Source organism: Pseudorca crassidens, chromosome 10 (genome assembly GCF_039906515.1).
Source record: "Pseudorca crassidens isolate mPseCra1 chromosome 10, mPseCra1.hap1, whole genome shotgun sequence".
Classification (NCBI taxonomy): Eukaryota; Metazoa; Chordata; class Mammalia; order Artiodactyla; family Delphinidae; genus Pseudorca; species Pseudorca crassidens.
Window position 1 is genome coordinate 104,528,173 of NC_090305.1, and position 24,677 is coordinate 104,552,849.

The 24,677-nt window shown below is 58.2% G+C and overlaps 1 protein-coding gene across 2 annotated transcripts in view; it reads right to left on the bottom strand.

Moving 5' to 3' along the window:
* The window catches only part of FBLN2 (fibulin 2), a 74,698-nt gene that overhangs the window by 46,710 nt on the left and 3,311 nt on the right, over positions 1–24,677 (bottom strand). For both annotated transcript variants that reach the window (XM_067755620.1, XM_067755619.1), the window contains exon 2: positions 1,874–3,192. In XM_067755620.1, the coding sequence (XP_067611721.1) occupies positions 1,874–3,137 (1,264 nt within the window). In that variant the 5' untranslated portion in view covers positions 3,138–3,192. The remainder of the gene's footprint in view (positions 1–1,873; positions 3,193–24,677) is intronic.

Sequence of the window (24,677 nt, forward strand, 5' to 3'; positions counted from 1 at the left end):
TAGCTCTGGACACACGGGCCCCCTCCCCCAGGAAACCATCCCAGATGCCACCCGGGCAGCCCCCACTCACAGCCTGTGGACCACACTGGCCAGTTCCTGCCTCCCAGCGGCCCATTAGGGCCTGTCCACAGTTGCTACCTAATAAGGGTCTACAGAGTGAATGACACAGGACTGAACAAGACATGGACTCGCAGCTGTGGAGAGAGATATCTAGACACCCAGACAACTCCTAGGGCTCCCTCAGAGGTGGGGGCAGGGAGCTGCAGAGTGGGGATGGAGGAAGGGTCATGCAAGACACAAAGACCCAGTGAAGGATTCCTGGAAGCGGTGCTGCCTGAGCTCACTGGGAAGAGTGTGAGCAAAGGGGTGGGACACAGGGGGATGACAGTGTAGGGTGCTCATGGGGTGGAAGAGAACTAGCACGAGGGGGGATGACTGGCAAAGGGGTGGCCAGAGAGCCCCCCCATTCCCTCATTAATTCACCCAATGTTTACAGAGCACCAACTGTGTGCACAGCAGAGAAGATGGCAGATGGGGTCCCTCCACTCATGGCTCTAACATTCCACCGGGGGAGACAAAATTAAACAAGTAACGATGTGCTACAATGCCAGGTATTACTGGGAGGAATTAAAGCAGTGTAAGAGGAAGGTGGGGTGCTCTTTGACTGGGGTGGTCAGGGCAGGCCTCTCTAGGCAGGTAACCCTGAACAGAGAGCAAATGGCAGGAAGAAGCAAACTTCATGGACACCTGGAAGAGCACTCCAGGAAGAGGCAGTGGCAAGTGCAAAGGCCCTGGGGCTGGAAAGTACTGGAAGGGGCCAGGAGGCCCGTGCAGCTAAGCGCAGCGGAGGGAGAGGGTTGCTAGGCACTGAGTGTTTATGCTCCCACCTCCAAACTCATGCGTTAAAACCCTAATCCTCAGTGGGATGGTATCTGGAGACGGAGCTTTGGGGAGAAAACTAGGTCTTGAGGGTGGAAGCCTCATGATGGGATTAGTGCCCTTCTAAGAAGAGATGCTGGAGAGCTCGCTCCACCTCTGATGTAACCCAGATGAGATGTGGCCTCATCTGCTCTACCAGGAAGCAGGCTCTCATCAGACAACCGACCTTAGACTTCCCGACTCCAGGGCTATGGGAAATAAACGTCTGCTGTTCAGCCACCCAGTCTATGTATTTTTGTTACAACAGCCGAAGGGACAAGAAAAGGGTGAAGAGAAGTCCCGGGAGGCCCCAGGGTCAGGCTGTGCAGGGCCTGAGGCCCCTGACAGGACTTCAGTATCTACTCTGAGTAGGTGGGAGCCACAGCAGGTACTGAGCAGAGGAGGGACAGAAACCACTTGTATGTTAGCAGGACCCCTGGCAGGAAGGGGTGACAGACCCAGTACTGGGCTCTTGTAAGGAGCCCCAACAAGAGCCTGCATCCATTCTGCTGCCACCACAGAGGCCAAGAGCCCAGCATCCATGACCAGAGGCTACTGTCGGGGAGGTGTGAGCAGGCAGCTGTATCAGGGTTGTGAGCTCCCACTTCCTGCCAGGGCACCTGTGGACCCCTCTGCAGGGGCCCCCCAGCCCTGATAAGGTACATGTAAGAGGCCTTCGGCCACAGCCCTATCAGGTAGCCCAGCACCTACCGTGACAGGGACCCCACCCATCCACCCACCATGCTACCCCCAGAAGCTGAGCCAGGAGGAAGCCCCATCTCAGAGCCTCCAGCCCGGAGCTCAGGGGATGGCGCTGGCTGTCCCTGGCCTGGCCCCGCAGACCCAGCTTCCCCTGCTCCAGGCAGCTGTGCACAGACCTGGGCCAGGCTACAGAGCCCCGAGGCTGCCCGTCCCTGGGATGAGTGTCCCTGGAGAAACCAGGAAACAGGCTTACCTTCAGGGTCACGTCTGGGGACAGAATGGACAGAGTTGGGGTCTGTGTCTTCCTCTGGCCGAGAACGGGGCACAACCGGTGGCTGCTTGGGCACTTCCTGGGTGGGTGGGACGCGGGCCGCGTCCTGGTGCGGTGTGGTCAGGATGGCGTGGGTGCTGGGCTCTGCCGGGCCCTCGGGAGCGCTCTGCGTGGCCTGTGATGCAGGGACACTGGCCGTGCTTGACGCTGGAATGGGCCCAGCTCCCTCCTGCCCAGCGCTGCGGGGGGTGGCCTGGGCGTCCGGGATGAGGTTCTCTTCGGGCCGTGCCCTGGCCTCTGCCGCCTCCTCTTCGATAGGGAGACCAGGGGCTGGACCTGCTGTGGGCCGTCCATCCAGGCCCCTGGGGCCACCTGCTGCCGGCTGCTCCCTGACTGTCAATTCCTCTCTGTCCTCCTGTCTGTCCTCCGTCACTCTCCTGGCCTTGGCCTGCACAGGGGCTGGGGGACCCAGGGCGGCAGCTGCCGTGGGCCTGGGGAGGGCAGCCGGCCAGCGGGTGGCCTGGATGGCTGAAGGTGGCTGACCCCCAGCTCCCAGAGCAGCCGGGCCCCCAGCGCCCGCCTGGAGCTCGCCCTCCAGGGCCGCCGTGGCCTCCGCCTCGGCCACCTCCTGGTCGTAGCTGTAGGGGTCTTCATAGTGTCGCTCAGGGTCACCCTCCTCGGCATCAGAGAAGTTTCCAGGGGCGGCATCTCCGTGGCAATCGGGGAGCCGGTAGCAGATGAGCTCGCCGCCGGCGTCGGGACAGTGGCAGGCCCGGCAGGGCGACAGGTGGACCGTGTGGCCGGCGGCGTACTTGCGGCCGGAGTGGACGCAGCCCACCTGGCCGCACTGCGGGCAGCTGTCGGCCGCCACCAAGGCCTCGATGCAGTTGGGCGGCAGCTCCGGGCAGGGCATGAACTGGCAGCTGATCTTGCCACCGCCCGGCGGGCAGGAGCACTCGGTGCTGCCGAAGTCCACGAAGTAGGACTGGCCGGCGGGCACGCGGCCGCGCACGAAGCCGCCCTGCAGGCAGTCGTAGTACTGGTAGCCCTCACAGGCGCAGCCCTGCTGCATGCACGTGGCGCAGCAGGCACCCGGCTCCAGCGCCTCCTCGATGCAGTTCTCCAGCGGGGGGCACTCGACGCCCGTGCAGTCCTGCCCCGGGACCGCCGTGCTGGGGCTTGGGCCCAGGGCCAGGGCCACGGCCACGGCCAGCCAGGCTCCCACGGGGTCCGCGAGGGATGCCATGCCCTGCAGCCGGCCACGCGTCACCTCCAGATCAACCGTTCTGTCTCACGAGGCCCTGGGGGATCGGAAAGGACAAGGATCAGCACCACGTGGCGGCCACAGGGGGACAGGTGTGCACAGCCGGCACACACACCGGCACGTGCGCACGGCTGGGCAGCCTCCCCACCTTCACTCACACGCATGCATTCGTCCTCACATCCCTACGCACACGCTCCCACTCGCACCTGCTCAGATGCACAGACAGGCACTGCCATCGCTCAGGTGTTGACAGAGTTGCCAGCGTGGCCCTGCCCAGGGCCGCTGACCCCCACTCTCACCTGCCACCTGACACGTGTCCCCGGGTAGGACCCTCAGCCGACGGTCCCGCACACACTCACACTGTCACGTGCATTCTCCAGGCACATGGCTGGCACGCCTGGGGCATCGGGGTCTCACGCCCTCTGTGGCAGGCACGCAGAGGCCGGGTTACAGCCCTCCAGGCACAGTTACATGCGCTGTCTCACCCACAGCCTCACCTATGTGCCGGGACACCACGAGTGGTCTCACACACACAGTCACCCAAACAGTTTATCTCCCCCCGAAACCCAGCTTGATCCCCAGCCATGCACCCAGAGTCCCGTGGCTGCCAGCCAGAGGGCATAGCCAAGTGGACACTGGGCAGGAACCAGGCCCTCCCAGGCCTCGGCACACAGCCAAGCCCCCTGCCGTGGCCCTCGGACCCCAGGGCCCAGGAACACCCCCTAACAGATCCCCTTGCACTGCAAGTTATGCTGCAGGGGAGCCTCCTGCCAACCTCCTCAGATGCCTCAGCAAACAATACCACCGTTCCCAGAATTATCCTGGACACCCGCTGTCCCCCGCACGTGCGCACGCGCGCGCGCGCACACACACACACACACACACACACACACACACACACACCAAGTCCCGCCCATCCACTGAGCTGCGTGAACAGCCCTCCGCCCTCTGCCCACTTCCCTCCACCACCGCAGCCTCGCCCTGGCTCGAGCTGTACCCTCATCTGCCCTGGAACACGCCTGCCACCTCCCTCCCCGCCATCCACTCCTGCCCTTTCTCTGCAAAGCCGCTGTGATCTGGAAGGAGCTGACCCCAATGTGCATGCCTTCCTGGCTTCCCAACCAGGAAGCAACAGTCTGGGTTCCCTGTGCGAGCCACCCTAACCCTCCCTCCAGGGGCCCTGGCATGACCCTCCCGCAGCCCCTCCTTGTCACCCTCTACAAGCCACTCAAATGTCACCTTCTCACTGTCCTCGCTCCTCCCCCCACCTCCATCCTCGCAAAAGTCGCCGGTCCCACAGCCCTGGGACCCGCGTGACTCGGGGCCAGGCCTGCACCCCTGGGCTGCATGCTCCTCAGTCACAGACAAGGGCTCCCTCTCCACCCATTCCCGGCCCCGAAGCTGCACTATCATTTGCAGTCACTGCAACAATTGTCTGATTTAGAAAAAAAGACAATAAAGTGAGATCTCTACTATTTTAAGTTTGTAAATTTCAAACCTAAAAAATAAAACAACAGGAACTTCTTAAAAGTCTTTAACAGAGAGGAGAAAGAAGCAGCCATCGTGCTGCCCGCCTCCTGGCTGAGCTGGGGAGAGTGTGACGGCAGTGCAAGGACCCTGTCGGGCAGGGCAGTGACGGAGCAACTCAGTGGCCACGCAGCAGGAGAGGAGGTCGGCCTCCGAGGCCAGTCAGCCAGGATTGAGGGCACAGGCCCTCCAAGCCGGCACCCTCCAGAACTGGGGCTTACCAGCAAGTGAGGCAGGCCCCATGGACATTCTGCCAGCGCTGGCACTCTGGTGCGCGGAGCAATTCCAGAGGCTACTGAACGCCAGCCAGTCATGAGGACAATGAAGACATAAATGAATGAAAGCCAGGAAACGGGACAGGAAGAGGCCAGGGTGTGGGAGAGCCTATTTTGGCCAGGGTGGTCAAGCAAGTCTTCTCTAAGGAAGTGGCATTTGAGCTGAGGCCTGAGCAAATCGGTGAACACAGCCCCATGAATGTCTGGAGGCAAAGCATGTCAGGTGGCAGGAACAGCAAGTGCAAAGGGCCTGAGGCAGGACTGCACAAGGGAGGTGGGGAGCAGCAGGGGCCACTACAGCGGAACCAGTGGGCAAGAGCCAGGGTGGTAATGCCCAGATAAGCCCTGGAGCCTGGAATGACCTGATGGGACACTCTACTTAAAGGGTTCGTCTGCTGCCGCGCTGAGAATGGGAAGGTGGGTGAGAGATGGGCAGCGGGAGAGGACGTGGCGGGATGTGCTGACGGCCTGGGTGGGGTTGAGGAAGGGAGTCCAGGATGAGCAGAAGTTTGGGCCTGAACACCTGGAAGGACAAAGCTGGGGCTTCTTGAGGCAGGGAAAGCCGTGGAGGAGGGCCACAGGCCTGCATGGGAGATGGGCAGCCTGGTTTGGGCCTTGTCGAGTTTGAGAAGCCCAGAGATGGTCCGGGTGAGGATGGTAAGGGCGCCTCCAGGGACAAGAGCCTGTGCTGGGCGCGGAAAGAGGCGAGAGGGGGGGTCTCTGGACAAGAGCTGACACGCATGTCCCCCCAGGCTGAACGGCCGCCTCAGGAGGGTGGAGGGCCCCGTAGGACAGAGGCCCAAGATCCCCATGACAAACCACGGAAATGGGAGGGACGAAGGCCCTCCCTCCAGTCTGCCCTCAACAGTGTCATTTAAGAAAGAAGCCTCCTCCCCCCCGTGCCCCCCACTCCTCCTCATCACACACTCACAGGAACCCTGCATCCAGGAGGCAGTATTCCCGCCACAGCCCACACACGGCTCCCAGTGGGGCCTGGCCCTTGGACCCCCTACAGTCACAAACGGCCCACAACCATGTGAATCCAGGCCCGGAGGAAAGACAGAGAACATCGGCCCCCCGCTTGGTGTTTTCATTTGCTGTGCAACCCTGAGCAAGGCCCTTGCCCCCTCTAAGCCTCTCAGCTCTGCATCTGTACACAGTGGAGAGGCTCTACCACACCTCAGGTCATAGTTGGGGCCCACGGGCACTACCAAGCCCACGAATGCACTGTGTGTCCCACGCAGTGAGCTTTTTTAAAATTTTTATTTATTTTAATTAATTTATTTTTGTCTGCGCTGGGTCTCTGTTGCTGTGAGCGGGCTTTCTCTAATTGCGGTGAGCGGGGGCTACTATTCGTTGCGGTACGCGGGCTTCTCATTGCCGTGGCTTCTCTTGTTGCGGAGCACGGGCTCTAGCCGCGCAGGCTTCAGTAGTTGTGGCGCACGGGCTCAGTAGTTGTGGCGCACGGGCTTAGTTGCTCCGCGACGTGTGGGATCTTCCCAGACCAGGGCTCGAACCCGTGTCCCCTGCATTGGCAGGCGGATTCTCAACCACTGCGCCACCAGGGAAGTCCGCCACGCAGTGAGCTTTTACTTTTCAGTTAGTAACCAGCATTTACAGATTGGAAACGCTCACGTGAAAATTCCAGCTTCTTACTTCTCTGGAAAATTCCTGAGCCCCAGCCACCCTGAGGTGTCACACAGCGTGTGGCCTCCCGGTTCCCCACGAAGCCTACGCCATGGACTCTCTGCTCATTCACACGTGGCTGGACGTGCTTGAGCTCTGGGTCCCCCCAGGCTCACCTCTGAACTGGGAGCCCCATGGTCATTCCCACTGTGGTCTCCAGCTGGGAAAATGGAAATCTGGGTCCCTGCATGCTGCTCAGAATCCCCGTCAGTCTGCAGCGGGTGCGCCCACCTTCGAGAGGGATGGGGCCGGCTGGGATGTGTCTGCAGGAGGTGGCCCAGTGGCGAGGGGCTGGGTCCCTTGGGGTGGCTACCCTGGGGAAGAGCAGCCTCAGGGGCGCCTGGCACATCTCCCCAGCTGCTCAGGACGGGTTATGGCCCCTCAGGTGTGTACGGAGGATGGAGGGCAAGAGACCTCAGCTCCACGTGGGGAAAGCTTTCTCCAGGTCAGAGTCAGACCAGGCTGCAGGTGCGGAGGGAGCTCCCCGTCCCTGGAGATAAGCTAGCGGGGCTGGGAACACGCATACGAGTGAGAAGTAGGAGGGCACAATCTCTACATTGCTGGTTCTCAGATTCAAACATGCCCCTCCCGGGGGGCTCCAGCTGCTGTTTCCCACGGCCCCTGCAGGAAGTGGCCCCCTGAACGTGTGGCTTCTGCAAATCGGCCCCCCTCCAATATGAAAAGAGGAATCATGACGGGAGGGGCTGAAAAAGGGGACCTGACCTCCCTGAAGTGGGGAGCCCCGGCAGGCAGACTGTGGTGACAAAGACCCCTGAGGCTGGGCCTGAGGCTGGGTCACGGGGCGCACACTCCAAGGTAGGGGCTCATCGGGGACCCGGCAGACGCAGAGAAAGACCCCCAGGATCTCCTGACACCCACAGATGAACGAAGCTGGGTAATGCACACACGTTAACAAGACTATGATTGTTACAGTGCCAGCTGGCCTCCGTGAGCCCTGGAGCGGACACCAGGAGAGGGGCACGTACACAGCAGGCCACACGTGCGTGCAGGGTGAGTGCCGAGCTCTCCTGCCCCATGCATTTCCCTGAGAACTCTGCACCATGTGGCCACTGGGTATTCGTCCAGCTGGTGGAGGGGACACAGGACGCGGGTACAGGCCACTAGGCCGGTGACCGGCCTGCAGACCCACTCCCTGACCTGCCCTTCTCCACCTGGCTCTGCACCGGCAGGGACAGGGGCGCTGCCCTCCTCAGACTGCGTTCCCGGGCTCCCGCAGTGCCCAGGGGCCACCACTGACAGGGGATCAGAGGGCAGGAGAGGGGTTGGGGTATTGGTTCCCCACCTCCCTTGCTCCTTCCCTCCAGAGTAGGGGTTTGGTGATGACTCCTCCCCCTCCCCCATGGCCACAGCTCCCGCTGGAGCCCCACTAGCCTGCAGGAGGGCTCAGGTGAGGGCACGAACACATCCAGCCAACCCACAAGCCCATCCCCCCTTTGCTGCAACTGGTGGCAGGGGGCTGTAACCATGAACCAGTGAGACTCAGAATGGTGACCACTCCCACAGGGGACGCAGAGGGACGCCGACACCCCCCCCACAGGAGCTGGCAAGCTTCCACCTTGGTCTCTGGAGTCCTGAGCCACCAGGAAAACGGGTGAGGACCCTGCCCGGGAGACCCTGCAAGCCCAGTGTGCACTCCTGCTGGTCACACACTGGCATGTGAATGAGGCCATTTCAGACACCCCCATCAGACCGGAGACTAGTATAAATACCACCAGGGTCCCCAATGACACACCTGCCTAAACCCCTGAGCAAATACACCGCTACCACCAGGTACCGGGCCGCTGGTCACGCGGCAGCTGGACCCGCAAGCACTGGGACCCAAGTAAGCAGCCCCAGCAGAGAGTCCGGGGGGACCTTCTAAAGGACAAGGGCCCCGAGTCCTCGGCACACAGCAAACGTGGGCAGGGGAGATGCTGTGCTGGGTTCACACTGGCCTGAGACGTGACAGCCACCGCGTGCGGGATTCCCGCTCGGACCTGGAGCGAACAGACAGCTGAGAGACACCGGGCTCCCCGGGCTCCGAGATGGGCCACGGGCCAGGGGACGCGAAGGGACAGCATCATTCCGTGAGCTCCGACAGCTGCAGACGGTGGTGCTTCTGAAAGACTGACACTCTGAGTACCACCAAGCCTGCGATGTGCCCTCACACACTCAGCACGAAACAAAGGCCACGCAGCCAACTGTGCCCAGCAGTGAAAGCCGGTGACGGGCGTCTGGGCATCCTCTCCGGGCTTCACGCTCCACAACCAAGAGACGGAGACAGCAAGCCTTAGACGGGAAGGAAGATGGGAGCCCCCAACACCACACCGAGGTGCATCCAGCTGTGCGGAGCTGAAGCAGGCTTAAGGCAGGAGCGGGCAGGTGGCGGAGGCCCTGGCTGGCCAGACCCCTGCTAGGGCGGGGGCAGCGGGCTTCTCACGTAGGCCGGGGTCAGCGTCTCACAACCAGGATGTGGGGGGACGGGGCAGGGGCACACTCCCGGGAGTGTCCAGGGAGACAGGAGGCTGAGGGCTCTGTGCAAGACACACCCACCGTCCCGTATCCTCCCTCCCTCCCCCACCCCAGGGCGCCCGGGCAAGGGGGGCTGGCGATCAGAGCTGACCGCACCTCTGCCGCCCTCACTGCTCCCGCCCGCAAACACAGATACACGTCCCTACAGTAAGTGACCCCGTCCTGACGATGAACCTCAGTGGCCACCCAGAGAAGGGCCCAGAAGCAAACTCTCCGAGTGGGCAAGGCCACCCTGGTGCCCCCCTCGTGGCCCTGGGGCACTGACTGATCACCAGTGCCACCACTACCGAAAGCGGGGTCTGGCCTCACGTGACACCGAATCACAAGGTGAAGGAAATTCTTCCTTTCCTGGTTCTCTGAGCCTTCTGATTCTGACAAGAACAGGCTTGCCAGAGCTAGCAAATAAAAATACAAGACATGCAGTTCCAGAGGAATTCCAGATAAACAGTGCATCATGATTTAGCATTAAGTATGTCCTGTGCAATATCTGGGAGATACTTATTCACCACTTCTCTGAAATTCCAATTTAACTGGGCATCCTACATCTTTACCGGGCAGCCCCAGACAAGAACAAAGTCTCAGGTTGGTGCTGGTGTGGTTTCAAAACACTAAAAATGTTTGCAGGGGATCTATCTTTTAAACAAGAAGCAGCTACAGCCAAACACAGATTCTCAAGCAGCTGGGGATGACAGAAGGGATATAGACACTCAGGACCCTGTAGACACACCAGTTACAAGCACGTGAGTCATCAGGACCACCTGGCCCGCCGGCCACCACCTCTGAGGGCAGTGCCGCTCCCAGCTTCTCCCAGAAGCCTGCCCAGACGGCTGCCCGCTGCCCCCAAGTCCAGCCAGAGGGTGGTCACCAGCCAGCCGCCTGGCCGTCTGTCTATGGAGTGTGTTTGGGGGCCCACACGGCACTTTTGAAATTAGTTGCTGTTATTAAAACATTGCGATGTTATTAATTTATAATTGATTTAATGTCATAACACTTAAAATCAGAACATTTTACACCTAAGTTGGATTCCCAACTTCTCTAGGAAAATCAGAAGCTGGGCCTGGTGGCGGGGTATCACTGGTCCACGCTCACTCTCCAGCGGCATCACTGGGCTCCCCCGTTCCCCTCTATCCTCTGGAACCCTCCTGGGCCTCTCCTGTCTACACACGAAGGAGGGAGGCCCAGGGGAGGTAGGAGTTCCTGCTCCCCCTGGCCCAAAGCCACTGCCTGAATGGCCTGGTTTCCTGGGTTAGGACCTGTCTCTCCTGTAAGTGGCAGACACTGGGAATTGTGCCCCCTCCAAGGAGCCCGCTCCTACCCAGGTGGGCTCAAAGGTCAATCGTACCAGAATCCAGCGGCATCCCCACAGCCGCACAACCACGGGAGGGACGCTCGAGTTAATTACACACTGTCTGAAGCCGGGACCTCCCAGAAGCAGAGCCTGAGATGGGGTTCTGAGCATGTGGTTTATTGGGAGAACCCCTGGGAGAAGGGAACGGGAAACAGGATGGCAAAGATGTGGTCTCAGCTGAAGTCCGACACCAGCCTGCAACGTGTTGGGGGGGGGGCTTTGCAATGTGACTGGCACCCCAGGGCTCATCCCACTCAGGGACACCAGTGGGTCATTGGCCAAGGCTGGCAGTGGGATGAAGCGGGGGGATCACCTCCTGGGCCCATGCGGGGAACCAACACCTGTTGGCCAAGGGCGTCTGAAGAAGTGCGCAGGTGTGAGCCACTAGCAGCAGCTGGGGGACGAGTGCACCAGGAGGAGGAACCAGGCCGGGCACCAGCGGGGGCACAGGCTCTGCCACACACACATACACACACCCCTGCAACAGCAGGTCAGAGAGTCTGCTCCTAGAAACGATCCCCAAACCTAGCTTTAATTTCTAATCTGGGCTGAGATCACCCCAGGCTCAGAAAGGTAAGAAAGTAATGTACTAAAAATAGTATCTGCACACCGATGTTCATAGCAGCATTACTCACAGTGGCCCAAAGGCAGAGGGAACCCAAGTGTCCATCAACAGATGAGTGGATAAACAAAATGTGGTCTCTCTACACAATGGAATATTACTCAGCCTTAAAAATGACGTTCTGGGACTTCTCTGGTGGTGCAGTGGTTAAGAATCCGCCTGCCAATGCAGGGGACACGGGTTCGAGCCCTGGTCCGGGAAGATTCCACATGCCGTGGAGCAACAAAGCCCGTGCGCCACAACTACTGAGCCTGTGCTCCAGAGCCCGCGAGCCACAACTGCTGAGGCCGTATGCCACAACTACTGAAGGGCGCACGCCTAGAGCCCGTGCTCCGCAACAAGAGAAGCCACCGCAATGAGAAGCCTGCACACCGCAACAAAGAGTAGCCCCCGCTCGCCGCAACTAGAGAAAGCCCGCGCACAGCAACAAAGACCCAACGCAGTCAAAAATAAATTAAAATTTCTAAAAAATGGCTAAGAGGGTCAGTTTTGTATGTATTTTACTACAGTAAGAAGTAATAAAACGTGCACTGTGGAGCCAAGAGTGAGTAATCAAAGAGCAGAGAGCGGAAAGGAAAAACAGTGCTGCACTGAAGACCCAACAGGAAACAAGAGCTGCCCCTGAGACCTCCCCATCGTGGTCAGCTTCCTGGCACCCAAGGCCAAAAGGGAAATTAGAGGATGACCTGGTGCTCCTTGTATGATAAGAGGAAGTCATCTAATTCACTGGGGAAAATAATAAACGTGTTCTTGGCACAGAAACTTAGGAGGGATTTTAGCTGTTGATCAGGTTCATATTAACTATCACTTCCTCGGCACCGACATGATGCCAAGCGCTGGCCTGAGAGCTTCTAGGGATGTTGATTTCATTTAACCATGCTCTGCAGATAAGGAAACTCAGGCCCAGACAGGATACACGACCTGCCCCCGGTCACACCATCAGTAAAAGGTGGTGCGCAGACATGAAGCCAGGTCTGCCCGGCCAGGGGAGCACAGCCAGAGGCCTTCAGTTTGTCGATATTCATCACACACCTGCTACCTGCCAGTCCCCACAGCAGGTACTGCGATGTGGTGGTGAACAAGACCCACAGAGGCCCTCCCGCCGTGTGGCCAACATCCTGGTGAAGAGAAGAGACAAAGAACAAGTAAGTAAGAAGATAGTAAGGAGGTTGTGAGGGACAGGGCCTGGGGCCCGCCCCTGGCAGGAGCGGGCAGAGAAGCCCTCACTGCGGAGGTGACGCTTCGGCTGAGACTTGCCTGGCGCAGATGCGGCGGCCGTGCAAGGAACTGGGAAAGGCATCCCAGGCAGAGGTAATAGCATGGGCAAAGGCCCTGAGGCAGGAACCAGCTGGACCCACTGCGGCCGGCATTGCAAGGAACAAAGAAGGGAGCGGGAGGAGGTGAGGTGGGCAGCAAGAGGGAAAGGGGCGCGGGGCATGAAAATTAAGGAAGGAGACAAGGTCAGAAGAGGACACCAGTCAGTCAGTCACCCACGCCCAGGGCCCCAGAGAATGTAGCAAAGTGTCTTGATGGTGTGGACACTGTTCCAACGGGGCGGGGGCAGTGCACCAATGGGCCACAGCGCGCTGGGAAGTCCTCAGGAAGGCGGAGGAAGATTCCAGCCCCAGGAAGCGCAGAGCTGGGTAACACCTTAACATCACGGAGGGAGTATGGCACCTGCGGTGGGGTGGGGGGGGGAGATGGGGAAAAGACCGCGGAGGGGGGAGGGTGCTGGGGTTAGGGCAATGGGGGGCGGGTGTACGCTGACTTCCATATACTTTTTGTATGTTTTTATATGTATTTTTTCACAAGAGCAGAGACTTTTAAAAGAAAAGAGCCTATTATAATAGTCCAGAAAAAGGAAACAGAGCAGAGGCCAGAGACTTCTTGGCAGAAGAAATGGATAGGAGGGGAGGTATATGAAAAACAATCACAAATCACCGCGAGAAAAGTGATCGAGCCTGGCTTCCACCGTTAAATACTTATTTTCCTTCATTTCCTCATGGGCAAAAATCTCAATAATTGATGCGATCGTTTGCAAAACGACAAGTCTGGCCTGGGGAGAGCGGGCAAGGCTGAGGGCACAGGGGGCTGGCCTGAGACCCCCGAGGGGGGGCTGGGGGGCTGGGTCCAGAGCACAGGGACACCGGGTCTCAGGCCAACCCTGGGTGCAAAGCGCTGACAGCAGTCAGGCCCAGGTGGAATGCACAGAGGGTGCTGGCGGCCCGTGTCCTCACGCTCATGGGCCCCTGGGGACCCTCCATGGGTGAGCATAAAAACACTGGGAAAATCGTCCTTCCAGTACAACAGCGAGGTTTTGTTCCCTTCCCTTCCCCCTCTTAGCTAATAAAGAAAAAATAAGTAAAATGAATAAAAAGCTCCTTAAACCCTGAGTGAGAAGCGACCCTGCATATGTAATCACTAATCTCATTATCAACATAAACAGGTGAAAAATTACACAGATGAATGTCCGTGACTTATAATCAACCTTTGAGAAAAGAAAATGTTGCTTTTGGCACAGGAGGGAGCGATATTTTCCTTCCCCACAAGTCATGACTCTGGAGAGAAGAAACACTCTTTGGGCAGAGTGATGAGAAACCATCCTGCCCGTGGCCAAGGCTGAGCTCACTGCTCTCCCCTCCTGCGTCCCCAATACCCTCCACCCGGCCCCAGACAGGCATCCAGCTTGCCCGTGGTCCTGCCTGCTGACGACTTCTCGTCTGATGTCCTCCCACCCTGCTCGAAATCCTGATGGTTCTCTACCACCTCTGGCCCTTGGGTAATCCACCCATGTCCACCAAAAGAGGAAAGTGTGAACAAAGCTTAGTAGTGGACATGGGGTGGTTTCTCATCACCCATCGCACATTCACCCTCCTTCCAAGAAGGGCCCCTGGATTTCATTCTGGGGTCCACACCACTCAACTGTCAGGCCAATCGGTGTTTCTCATTCCTCTCGCAACAGTGCCTAACTCAGGGATGGACACGAGGCCAACCTGAGCCCGTGAGACCCAATTCAAGTGAGACATCAGGCAAATGGCCTCTTGTTCCCACTGTATCAGACAAGAGATGATTTAACCTTGAGGGTCCCTGAAGCCATCCTGTTGTCAGCCAGAGACTGTCTGAGGCTGGAGTCAACTCAAAAAATAAAAAGGGAAAAGAAAAAGCCAAGATAACAGAGTCACAATGACAGCTGCTGAGTACCTAGATCCAGCCATACCTGAAGCTAACTGAAAAGCTGAACTTTGCAATGACAAAGTTGCTCAAGCAACTTTTTGCTCAAGCAACCATTTTGCTCAAGCTAACTTGGAACAGGTTTTCTGTCACTTGCAACTTGCAACCAAGAGTCTTAACAGATATATGGGCTTATATATAAAAAAAAAGTGTTGCCTATCATTTTAGGGGTCTTACAGACTCCCTGGGACTCACTCATGGACCCCGGGTTGAATACCCTTGGACCAAGGATAAAGTGAAAACTCCTCAGGGTGGCATTCTAAGTCCTTCACCATCTAGCTCCCACCTATCTTTCCCTCTCACCTTTTCTTTCCATTTCCCTCCGTCGCCCTCCATACACCCAATTCCCGCTAACCTCGAAGACTCTGGTTCCCAACTCCTGATCTTGGTTTGTATCATTATCCCAAACCAGGGTGCCCTCCCTCCTGAATCTCTCCACACCCAAACCCTACCCCCTACCTTAAGGCCAAGCCCCAAGGGCAGGTGGATGGATGGATGGATGGATGGATGGATGCAAAGATGGGTGCATGGATGAGTGGACAGATGAGTGGGTGGGTATCACGTGGAAGACAGATAGAGGAGAAAGTGCTAGCGGATGGTTAGTGAACTGGTAGGTGGATGGATCGTTGATGAAGAGATGGTTGGGTGTCAGATGGATGGTGGTCCCATCATGGATAAATGGTGAGTGAATGGATGGCAGATGGAGGACAGATGGATGGGAAGGTGGAAAAGTGGCTGGATGAGTAACCAGCCTGTGGATAAATGTCTAATAGATGGGCAGGTGGGTGGGTGGAAAGATGGGTGACGAGATGGAGGAGGCGTGGATGGGAAGGTGGGTTAATGGTGGGTGCATCCGCACGGGGACAAAGGGCTGAAGGACGGCTGGCCGACTGGGCGGGTAATGGACAAGCGGATGCACGGGTGGCGGGTGGGCCAGTGGATGGTGAGCGCAGCGAGGCCAGCTCTCCTGATGTGCCATCAGTGCTCTTCCCAGCCTCCCTGGAAAACCCAGAGCAAGGGCAACGGCTCTCCTGCAGGCCAGCATCTCAGACGATCCTTGCGCCGCGGTGAGCAGCGGGAAAAGCACAGGCCCAGGGAGAGTCAGACTGGCCTGCGCTCACAGCCCAGCGGAGCCGCCATGTGCTGTCTGACCACGGAGCAGAGGCTCCGGCTCTCTGAGCCTCACCTTGCCCGTCTGTTCAACGAGAAGCATCACGTTCCCCTCACAGGGTGCTGTAGGATGAACTTTAAAAGTACCTACAGAGGCCAACCCAAGACAGGGTACAGTCAGAGAGGACAATAATTCCCACCCTGTTAAAAACTTGTTCCAACATCTAGAAAAAGGAAGGGGGGTCCTCCTGCCATTTTATGCGACTAGGAAAGTCCTGATACCAAAAGCAGACGTGGTACTCCAAGAGGAAGGCAGAGGCCAGTCTCACTATGAATCTAGCTGCCAAGCCCTAAGTCACACAGCAGGAAATCGACCCCAGCAGCATATTACAGGGATCTAATACATTGTGTCCAAACAGGGTTTACCTCAGGAGTGCAAACGCAGTGCAACACCAGCAAGTCAATGCCATGCACTAGACCGACCGACGTGGTCAGTTCAGCAGATGCTGGCCAACAAATGTCAACGCTCTGTGACTAAGAGCTCGGGGAAGAGCAAGCTTCTCCTGGTGAAGGGGATCATCTACTAGGCCCCTGCGGGAGGGGCCCCTCCTCCGCACCAGGCACCGAGAGTGGGTTCACCCATCACCCCTCTCACAGAATAAACTGGTCTTTGGGGGATTTAATTCTTCCCCTGAAAGGAAGACAAAGGTGGGGGATAAACTTTGGGGTCCAATCCTCCTCCAGGGCCTCACAAACCCTGGCACGGCCCCTTCTCACTCCTCCAGATCCTGGATTTGAGTCCAGGGCTCCGTCTACACTAAGAAACCACTCCAGGAGGTGAGGGAGTCCCCAGAGCGGGGCCCGGACCCCGTCCTCACCCGACCTCTGAGCTCACGCAGACTGTCTCCTGCGTTCTCTTTTCCTTCTCCTTTGGATACAAGATGTGTTTTCAAGGGAAGCTGAAAGACCAAGGGTCCCTGCGTGAGAGGTGCGTGTACATGCGGGTCCGTGTGAGCGCCGGGGGACCGGGGGTCGGGGTGGGGGGGGGAGTTTGGGTGTGTAAGTGCATCTGTGTGTATGTGAAATCTAAGTCTGTGTGAGTGTGGGCAGGTGTGTGCACGTGAGGCGTGTTTAGGCATGTATGTGTGTGTGAGTGTGTGTGAGAGTGAGCCTGCGTGTGCATGCACGTGCATGCTGGGCCGCCCTTACCTGGTGGGTCCTGTCCCTTCTCCAGCCCCAGCAGGGGCAGGGGGTCCCTAGTCCCCGAAGCCCCTGACCTTGACCTTCTGCCCAGATCACGCTGCTTCCTAGAACCCAGGACTTGCTTCCTGCTGCCGCCGGGTTCACAGCTGCACTGGAGCCCGTCAGCGCCTAAGGCATCACGGGTCCTGTCCAGCCTCAGCGCAGGCAGCCCTGCCAACACCCCCTCAGCGAGGCTCACGCAGCGCCCTGCGAGGCGCACTCTGCTACCACCTCCTCTCTAACCAGACGGGATGCTCACTGGGGCTGAGGCTGGCAGGTTCCCTCCCACGCTAGGAGCTGACATCTCACATGGATGAGACTGAGGCAGGGACCCTGCTCTCCTGCTCAGCCCTGACCCGGGGTCTGGCCCACATGGGCACTCAGATGCTTTTGGTGGGTGGCAGGGTGGGGTTGGGTGGATTGAGTAATTTGTACGGCCCCAGCACAGGGCTGACACAGGACACGAGATGAGTTATAAACGTGAGTGTCACCAACACTCAACCCCATAGGGCCTTCAAAGACGGAGAAAAACTTGCCTAAGGCCCCCTGGCAAGTCAGGGGCTGAGCTGGGAGCCTCACAGCGTGACCACCACTGTCCACCCTTCAGACAGAAGCCCCATCTCACGTGTCCTCTGAGCCTCACAGAGTGCTCAGCCAGGGAAGCTCTGCAACTCTCTCGCGCCTTTGCCAGGCCAGCGCCCCTATTCATTCGCATGGCCCTGAAATTTAGGAATTTCTCAAGGCTGCCAGCAGCGCAGCTGGTGCGCAGCCAACCGCGGGGTCTAGCCCAGGCTGTGGCATGACCGTAGGGCCCCCAACGCCATCAGCCACCCCAGCCGGAGCAGAGATGGGCAGCAAGTGGGATCAAGCCCTGGGCCCCAGAGATCAGGGTTCGAATGTGAACCCAGCTCCCCCCAGACTGCCGGGCGGCTCAGAGCACATGACCCCGGAACAGACACACTCCCATCTGCTCATGGGCCCAATCACAATGGCCTCCCAGCAACACGGGGAGGACTCAAGGAGGGGACGTAAAGACCCCAGCACCTCACCGGGCAAACAACAGGCATTCAATACACAGTCAGTATAAAAAATAAATGACCTGCCCTAGGTCCTCTAAATCTTTCACTGCTCCTCAAGTCTGCCCATTCCTTTGTTCCCTCTGCCAGGCACACCCTTCTGTCCCTGAGCAAACTCCTGTTCATCCCTAAAAACCCAGCTCAGTATTCCCTCTTCAGAGAAACCTTTCCTCAGAGTTCATGGCTTCCTTTTTTACCTCCCTGCGTTCTGTACATGGAGTTCCCGACCACTTGGACTTAAGTATGGCTGGGCTGGAGACCAGGACCCCGCAGTGCCAACCCCAACCTCCAACTCCCCATTCTAACAGGAACTACCCCAGGTGGTGAAGAGCTGCCTCTACTCACACTGGGACATCCTCACGTTCCCTCGGGATGGGTCCACCACGTGAAATGGGGACGGGGAAGGAAATGTGGGGGCCGTTTATGGAGAGCAGGCTGGCGATGCTGTGCGGCTCTCTGCCCCCTCCTCCTGGTAAGAGAACCCCAACTTTCCCACTCTTCAGGCTACGTGGCCCACAGAATGGCCAATCAGAGGCTCCTTCCTCCTTCACAATGACTGGTGAGGAATGGTCCTGTAACCCAGTTGCGCGGGCCCACGGTGAAGCCCCTGGGCCGAAGGGAGGGAGCCTGGAGCTGCTGGGCCACCCGACTGCCACATGGCAGAGCCCGCCTGAGAATAACCAACATGGAGGATGGAGACAGAGCCCTCACAGCATCTCTAGAGCCCACAGATACAGCCAAGCCTGAAGCCAGCCATTGTACATTTTAGTCCCATGACATTTTTGCTAAAGTCGTACTTTCTATCACCTGCAACCAGAACACTCCTGACAGCTGTGACGAGGAAGCAAGAGTAGCAACTGTGCTGTATGTGTCACTGACCAGATTCCTAGAACATCTGAGTCTCTGGAGTTACTGAACTTTGTTCCTGCAGTGGACACCTCCTGGGGTGGCAGCCGGCTTCATTCAATGCTCATCCTTAGGGACCAGCTGGAGCTGCAGTCACTGTCAGGACTAAGTGACCCCACCCCTAGCCACAGCCGACTGACTGGCCCAGAGTGGAGGTTTGCCCAAGCTGGGTCAATCAGAGCTCTCCCCCAACAAACTGGGCCCATCAGAGTTCTTCACCCTCAGCTCAGCCAATCAGAGCTCCCCCACCCCAAACTGGGCCAATCAGAGCTCTTCCCCAGGATTTTGAACTGGAACTAGAAGAAAACACAGACCAACTCTGGTGGCAAGAAACTGTGAGTTGAGGGTGGGCACATTTAAGTCATTTTGAGAGAATCATCCAGACTCACAGAGAAAAGCAGAGACAAAAAAGATGGGGTGTGAGGCAGCCTTGGTGGCACGGAGTCCCCAGCCCTGCACTGACCATGCAGGGACCCCCTCAGACACAGATAAGCCTACATGAGGGAGACCCTCTCCCACAGCGATGGGAAGGCCTCTCCTGACGCCAGGAGCAGGGAGAGCACTATGGGGGTCTGAGCCCAGGTCGTGGTGGGCTACCTGGCCATGTGCTCAGGCTCCACCAACCCTGTGGGACCCCCCGGGGTCTGAGGCCAAGGAAGGGTCACTCCTCCCACCCCACGCATGGGAAGCCACAGCCACGCCGAGGGGGTGTATCTGGGTCAGGCATGTCCTTCCTTGGGGACAGGCATATGATGTCACCACAACCTTTCCATCCCCAGCAATCCCTTAAACGATTCTCGCTCACTTCTGAGAGTGTAAGGTCAGGCACTCAGAAAACACATTAGGGGACTCGTGGTGCAGTGGTTGGGAGTCCGCCTGCCAATGCAGGGGACACGCGTTCGAGCCCTGGTCCGGGAAGTCCCCACCTGCCGCAGAGCAACTGAGCCCATGTGCCACAGCTACTGAGCCTGCGCTCTAGAGACCATGAGCCACAACTACTGAGCCCGTGTGCCACAACTACTGAGCCCGTGCGCCTAGAGCCCGTGCTCCACAACAAGAGAAGCCACTGCAATGAGAAGCCCGCGCACCGCAACGAAGAGCAGCCCCCGCTTGCCGCAACTAGAGAAAGTCCACGCGCAGCAACAAACACCCAACACAGCCAAAAATAAATAAATAAATAAATAGAATTTTAAAAAAGAAAACACGTTAGGTGGGGGGGTGGTACAAGGACTGGGGCAAACTTTCCTCCACGCCAGGTCCCGTGGCTAAGTAGGGCCTGACCGGCCGTTACTGTGGTGTCAGTGGTGTGACCCAAAAGAAGTAACATTAATGACTGCTCAGCTGGGTGCAGAACTTTACAGTTTACAAGGCACCCTCCCATCTGGCCAGGCCTAGTTCCCCACCTCCTCCCAGGACTGGGCCCAGCCTCACCTTGCCAGGCGCCATCGCCCCCTTTTTCCGGCACTGGAGCCCTGGCCCTGAGCTCCAGCCTGTCCCCCACTAGCATGGACACCAGGCCACAGGACGGCCCAGGCTAAGCTGCCTTCACCCTCCAGGGCTCTGCCCAGGCAGCCAGAAGGGCACAGAGCTGGGGTGTAGGGGACACCACAGCCCCCACGTGGGAATGGGGACCAGCCGCTACCTGAGAACCAGGAACTTGGTCTCAGAGAAGACATCTCCGTTGGAGGGACAGCAGCCTCCTCTCACGGCCCCGCCCAGGAGGAAACGTGCCAAGGGGGGGCCCAGAAAGCAGGAAGGGATCCCCAGAAGATGCAAGGTGTGTAATGACCAGCTAGAGGGTCCTCTCCCAGTCGGGCTAGAGATGACCTCTCGGGGTGAGGTGAGACCTCAGGGAGAAGGCAGAAGCACCAGCGGCCCCGCGATGCGTAATCATCCCCCTTTATCCTCTTACGCAGTCAGGATGGCAGAGAACTCTGTGTGGAGCGAACACCTCCCTGACCCTTGCCAACCTTCCTTCGTAGCACAGAGGAGGTAGGCGCACCGGGCGTACGGCCGGCAGAGGCAGGGAATAGCAGGGGCTGGGATTCAGTCCTGCACTAGGGCTGTCATCTTTGTTCTCACAGGTATTGCTGATTTAGAGCGAGTGATCCTGATTCTATCTACAGTTGTGGAAAACGGCCTCCTTTCAGTATAAGTGTAAGTAAAACAGGGGAGGAACTATTTAAAATCTATTAACTATAATGTAAAGGCACAGGAGGTGGGGGCAATCCAGCACAAAACGTGATGGCATTGTGCTAATGGTTGCTTGAGCACAAGCGGAAGCCAACATGCCCTGGTTTTTTTTTTTTTTTTTTTTGCCAAGAAAGGGCACAAGACCCCCTATGCAGTGCCCGTGTTCGGACAACACTTGAATTCATCTGCTCTCAGGATATGCAGGGGGTCAGATGAGGGCGCTCGGCCAGCACTGAACCCCTGGGAGGATGGCTAATCTCTCAGCTCCCGAGGCCTCGGAAAGTTGACGTGGAAACCAGAATGAAACATGGCGGTCTTGAAAGAGAACATGTGTGTGCGTGTGTGTGTTTACAGGCGCCTGTGTGTGTTTCAGGTCAAGGAGGGTACCGTGTGGCTGTGCACGTGTGTCAAGACCACTGTGGGGAGACTCTAAGAACAGCATTTTCTGGAGCGCCAAAAGCTCACTTGGTGATCGCAGACACAAGAGATGAGAGACCCAGGCTGAGGCAGGATGAACTCTGGGAGGCTCAACAATGGGTGAGCCCGGAGCACAAGGCCCAGGGCCAGCCCTGATGCAGACGATGGCATATCAGTGATCACGGAGAAGGGGGGCGTGACCCTCGACAGAACCAAGCTAACACGCGTTAACTAAGCACTGCATATGTGCCAAGAGCCGCGCTGGGGGCTTTCCACAGGACCCTCCCAGGCGGGCACCGCCACCAGGCCCATGCTACAGATGGAGAAACCAAGGCCCCCGTCATCTGGGCCCAGGCAGGCACTTCCGTGGCCTGGCGAGGTCCTCGCCCCACCATCACCCAGCCCCTCAGAACCTCTTCCCACACTTCAGGCCATTCCTGGGCACCAAATGACAGCAGAACCAGGAGGGCTGTCCCCAGTGCGCAGACGAGGAAACTGAGGCCCTGGGAGGTGGGATGGCCTGAGGCCAGCAGGGTCTGCTTGAAGACAAAAGCCTCCAGTGGCCGCAGGCGGCCATCCACTCCCAGGCCCCCACCCTCTTGGCCACGCGGAGGCTCTCGACGCTCCCCCCACCCCCCGGCCGCACCCGCGCCCCCAGCAGACAGGCAGGCAGGCGCACCACTTCTTCACCAACACTGACCCGGGCGGGGTGGCCGTGGCTGCCCACATTATAACCCCCACACACCGAAAAGCCAGGCTCCCCACCCTTGAGGAAGGAAATAACCTTTCCCCAAACCAGCACTTTCTCTGCAATAATCTCCGTATATGAGAAGACAGAGGTGTTTTTGCAACGTTTCCAAATTCCAACAACACTGAGGACAATGGGGCAAAATGACGCATGGCTTGACCCCAGAGGGGCCCCAGGAAGGGACCGGCCCAAAGGAGAGGAATTAGTGGTGCGTACGTGCCACAGTACCCCATAAGCCAGGGCGGCCAGCCCGGGGCAGGACCTCGAGGTGGACAGACCTAGCTCCCGCCCAGCCCCTCCTCCTCACTTGCTGTGCGGCTGCAGTCAGGCCCACCCCCTCCGAGCCTGTTTCCCTGCCGTCACCGCTCAAGCCTCCTGCCTGCCAGCTTGCCCCTCCACTCCCCCCCACACACCTGGGCTGCCAGAGGGCCCCTCCAGCACTCTGGCCATGCCCCTCCCCTGCTCAGAAACACCCCGAGGCTGCCCATCTGCCACCCTCAGGGCAGGACATGAGGTCCTCCATGTCTGGTCCGGTGCACGGGGCCAGCCTTCCTTCCCCCCTCCTCCAACCCACCTTCCACTGTCCACCCCTCAACCTTCACATCACAGCGCCAGTATCACCCCCTCCAGGGAGCCCTCCCTCACCATGCCTAGGCTCCCAGAGCCTCTGTGCTCTCCTCCAGGACAGCCGTGACTGAAGCATTTCAGAATTGCCTACATGGGTCTCTGGGGCCCTCGGGAGGGCCAGGGAGGGACCATGGGCCGGCCCACACCAGAGGCTATTGTGAGTGCTGTGTGCAAGGAGAGGGACCAAGGCCCCTGATGTGGAAGGAACCCCGAGTCCAGCCAGCCTCTCCCAGCTGCTCCCACACAACCCCTTGCCCAGGGTTGCCCACCCTCGAGGAGGGAGGCTGCAACTCCACTCCCACTGCCCCACAAGGCCCGGATGGAGGCCCCAGGCTGCTGCTACCCTCCAGGCTGCTCCCCTCCCAGCAGCTGGGGTGGGGAGTGGAGGGAGCCTGAAAATCCCAGGAAGACCTCACCCCTCCCCGAACTGAAACCTCACCACACCCAAGATAAAACTGAAAGCCCTCCTGCACCCCCAGATCTGACCACCCTCCTTGCTCACAGGGGTCCTGTCCTCCAGCTGCTCCAGGTCATTTGCACGTGCTGTGCCCTCTGCCTGAGTGTCCGTACTCCACGGGCCTCCTCCGATGCCCTACCTAAAGCAGCCCCACCCCCACCCTGGTCTCAGCCAGCTCCGTCTGCTTTTTAGCCCAGGCGCACACGGCCAGCTCAGACAGAAAGCAAGCTCTGTGGGGGCAGTGGAGGTCGTATTTGTACTGCTTTATCCCAAGAACAGTGACCAGCACCCTGGTAGGTATCACTTACTTCCTCCTTCCAACGACCCTAAGAGAGGGGTTATGACACCCATTTGACAGATGAGGAAACTGAGGCTCAGAAAAGGTCACTGGCCCGAAGGAAGCATGGCCTGTGAGTGGCAGAGGTGGGATCTGAGCCTGGCAGGTGTCCAAAGCGGGGACTTCCCTGTGTCCAGCTGCCACCTGCACAGACCCCCGGGGGACTGGACCTGTCGCTAGGCTCCGGTCCAGCTGGGAGGCGGGCTGTGGAAACAGGCTGAGAATGGGACGCTAACTGCTGTGGTGCCCACCCCAGGAAAAGCCAGCAGTCAAGTCGGCAGAAGGAAACACCCACAGGAAAAGGGGGAAGACAAAAAGGGGGCATTTTTTCTTTTGTCCGATTGCCAAACTGTGCAAAAGAGTGACTTTGTTCCCATCTAATTTTAATCACAGTGGAAACCTTTGTATACCACGCCAGAAAGAAGTCAGTGTGTTCGACAACAAGGTCAGAAAAGGGAACTTAAAACCCATCCTTAAACGCTGCACTTAAAACTCACAAATGAACAGTCACCCACCAACTGCCCAACTGCTTTTGAATTTAATGTAATATTGGAACAGGCAATACAGTGGTACGGCTCAAAATCCAGAAAATATAAGAAGGCACACAACGGGAGTGTCCCCTCACCTGGCACCCTTGTCCCCCACCTGCACACGCCCTGCAGGTAACCACAGGTAACCACTGCAACCCCCCAGGGCTTCCTCTCAGTGTTTGCCTATGAGCCTATAAGCAAACGTGGATTTACGTCTTATTTGACACAAGAGGCAGCGTATCTTACACACCATTCAGCACCTCGTTTTCCTCTCAACAGATCTTGAAGATCAGAGCCGCCTCATTTTTTACAGCTGCATAATATCCCATTGTATGGCTGCACCAACATCTATTTGACCAGCACATATCACCCTGGATCTCAAGTGTCTGTCCACAGCCCTGCTTCCCCACCTACCTGTGGCTTCTCAAGGCTGAGACCTGCCCTCCGGCACAGGGCCCGGGACAGGGCCTCCGCACTCCTGCCAACATCCTCACTACAGAGGCCTACAACCTCTAGATCCTGCAGCTGGGGAGGGTGTCTTAAAATGGGAATCACATCTCATTGCTCCCCGGAGAGAAACTTCTCCGAAGCTTTCAAATGTCCTGCCCCACCCCTCTCCTCCTCCCCCCTCCCCTCGCCCACCCGCTCCTGCCTCCTC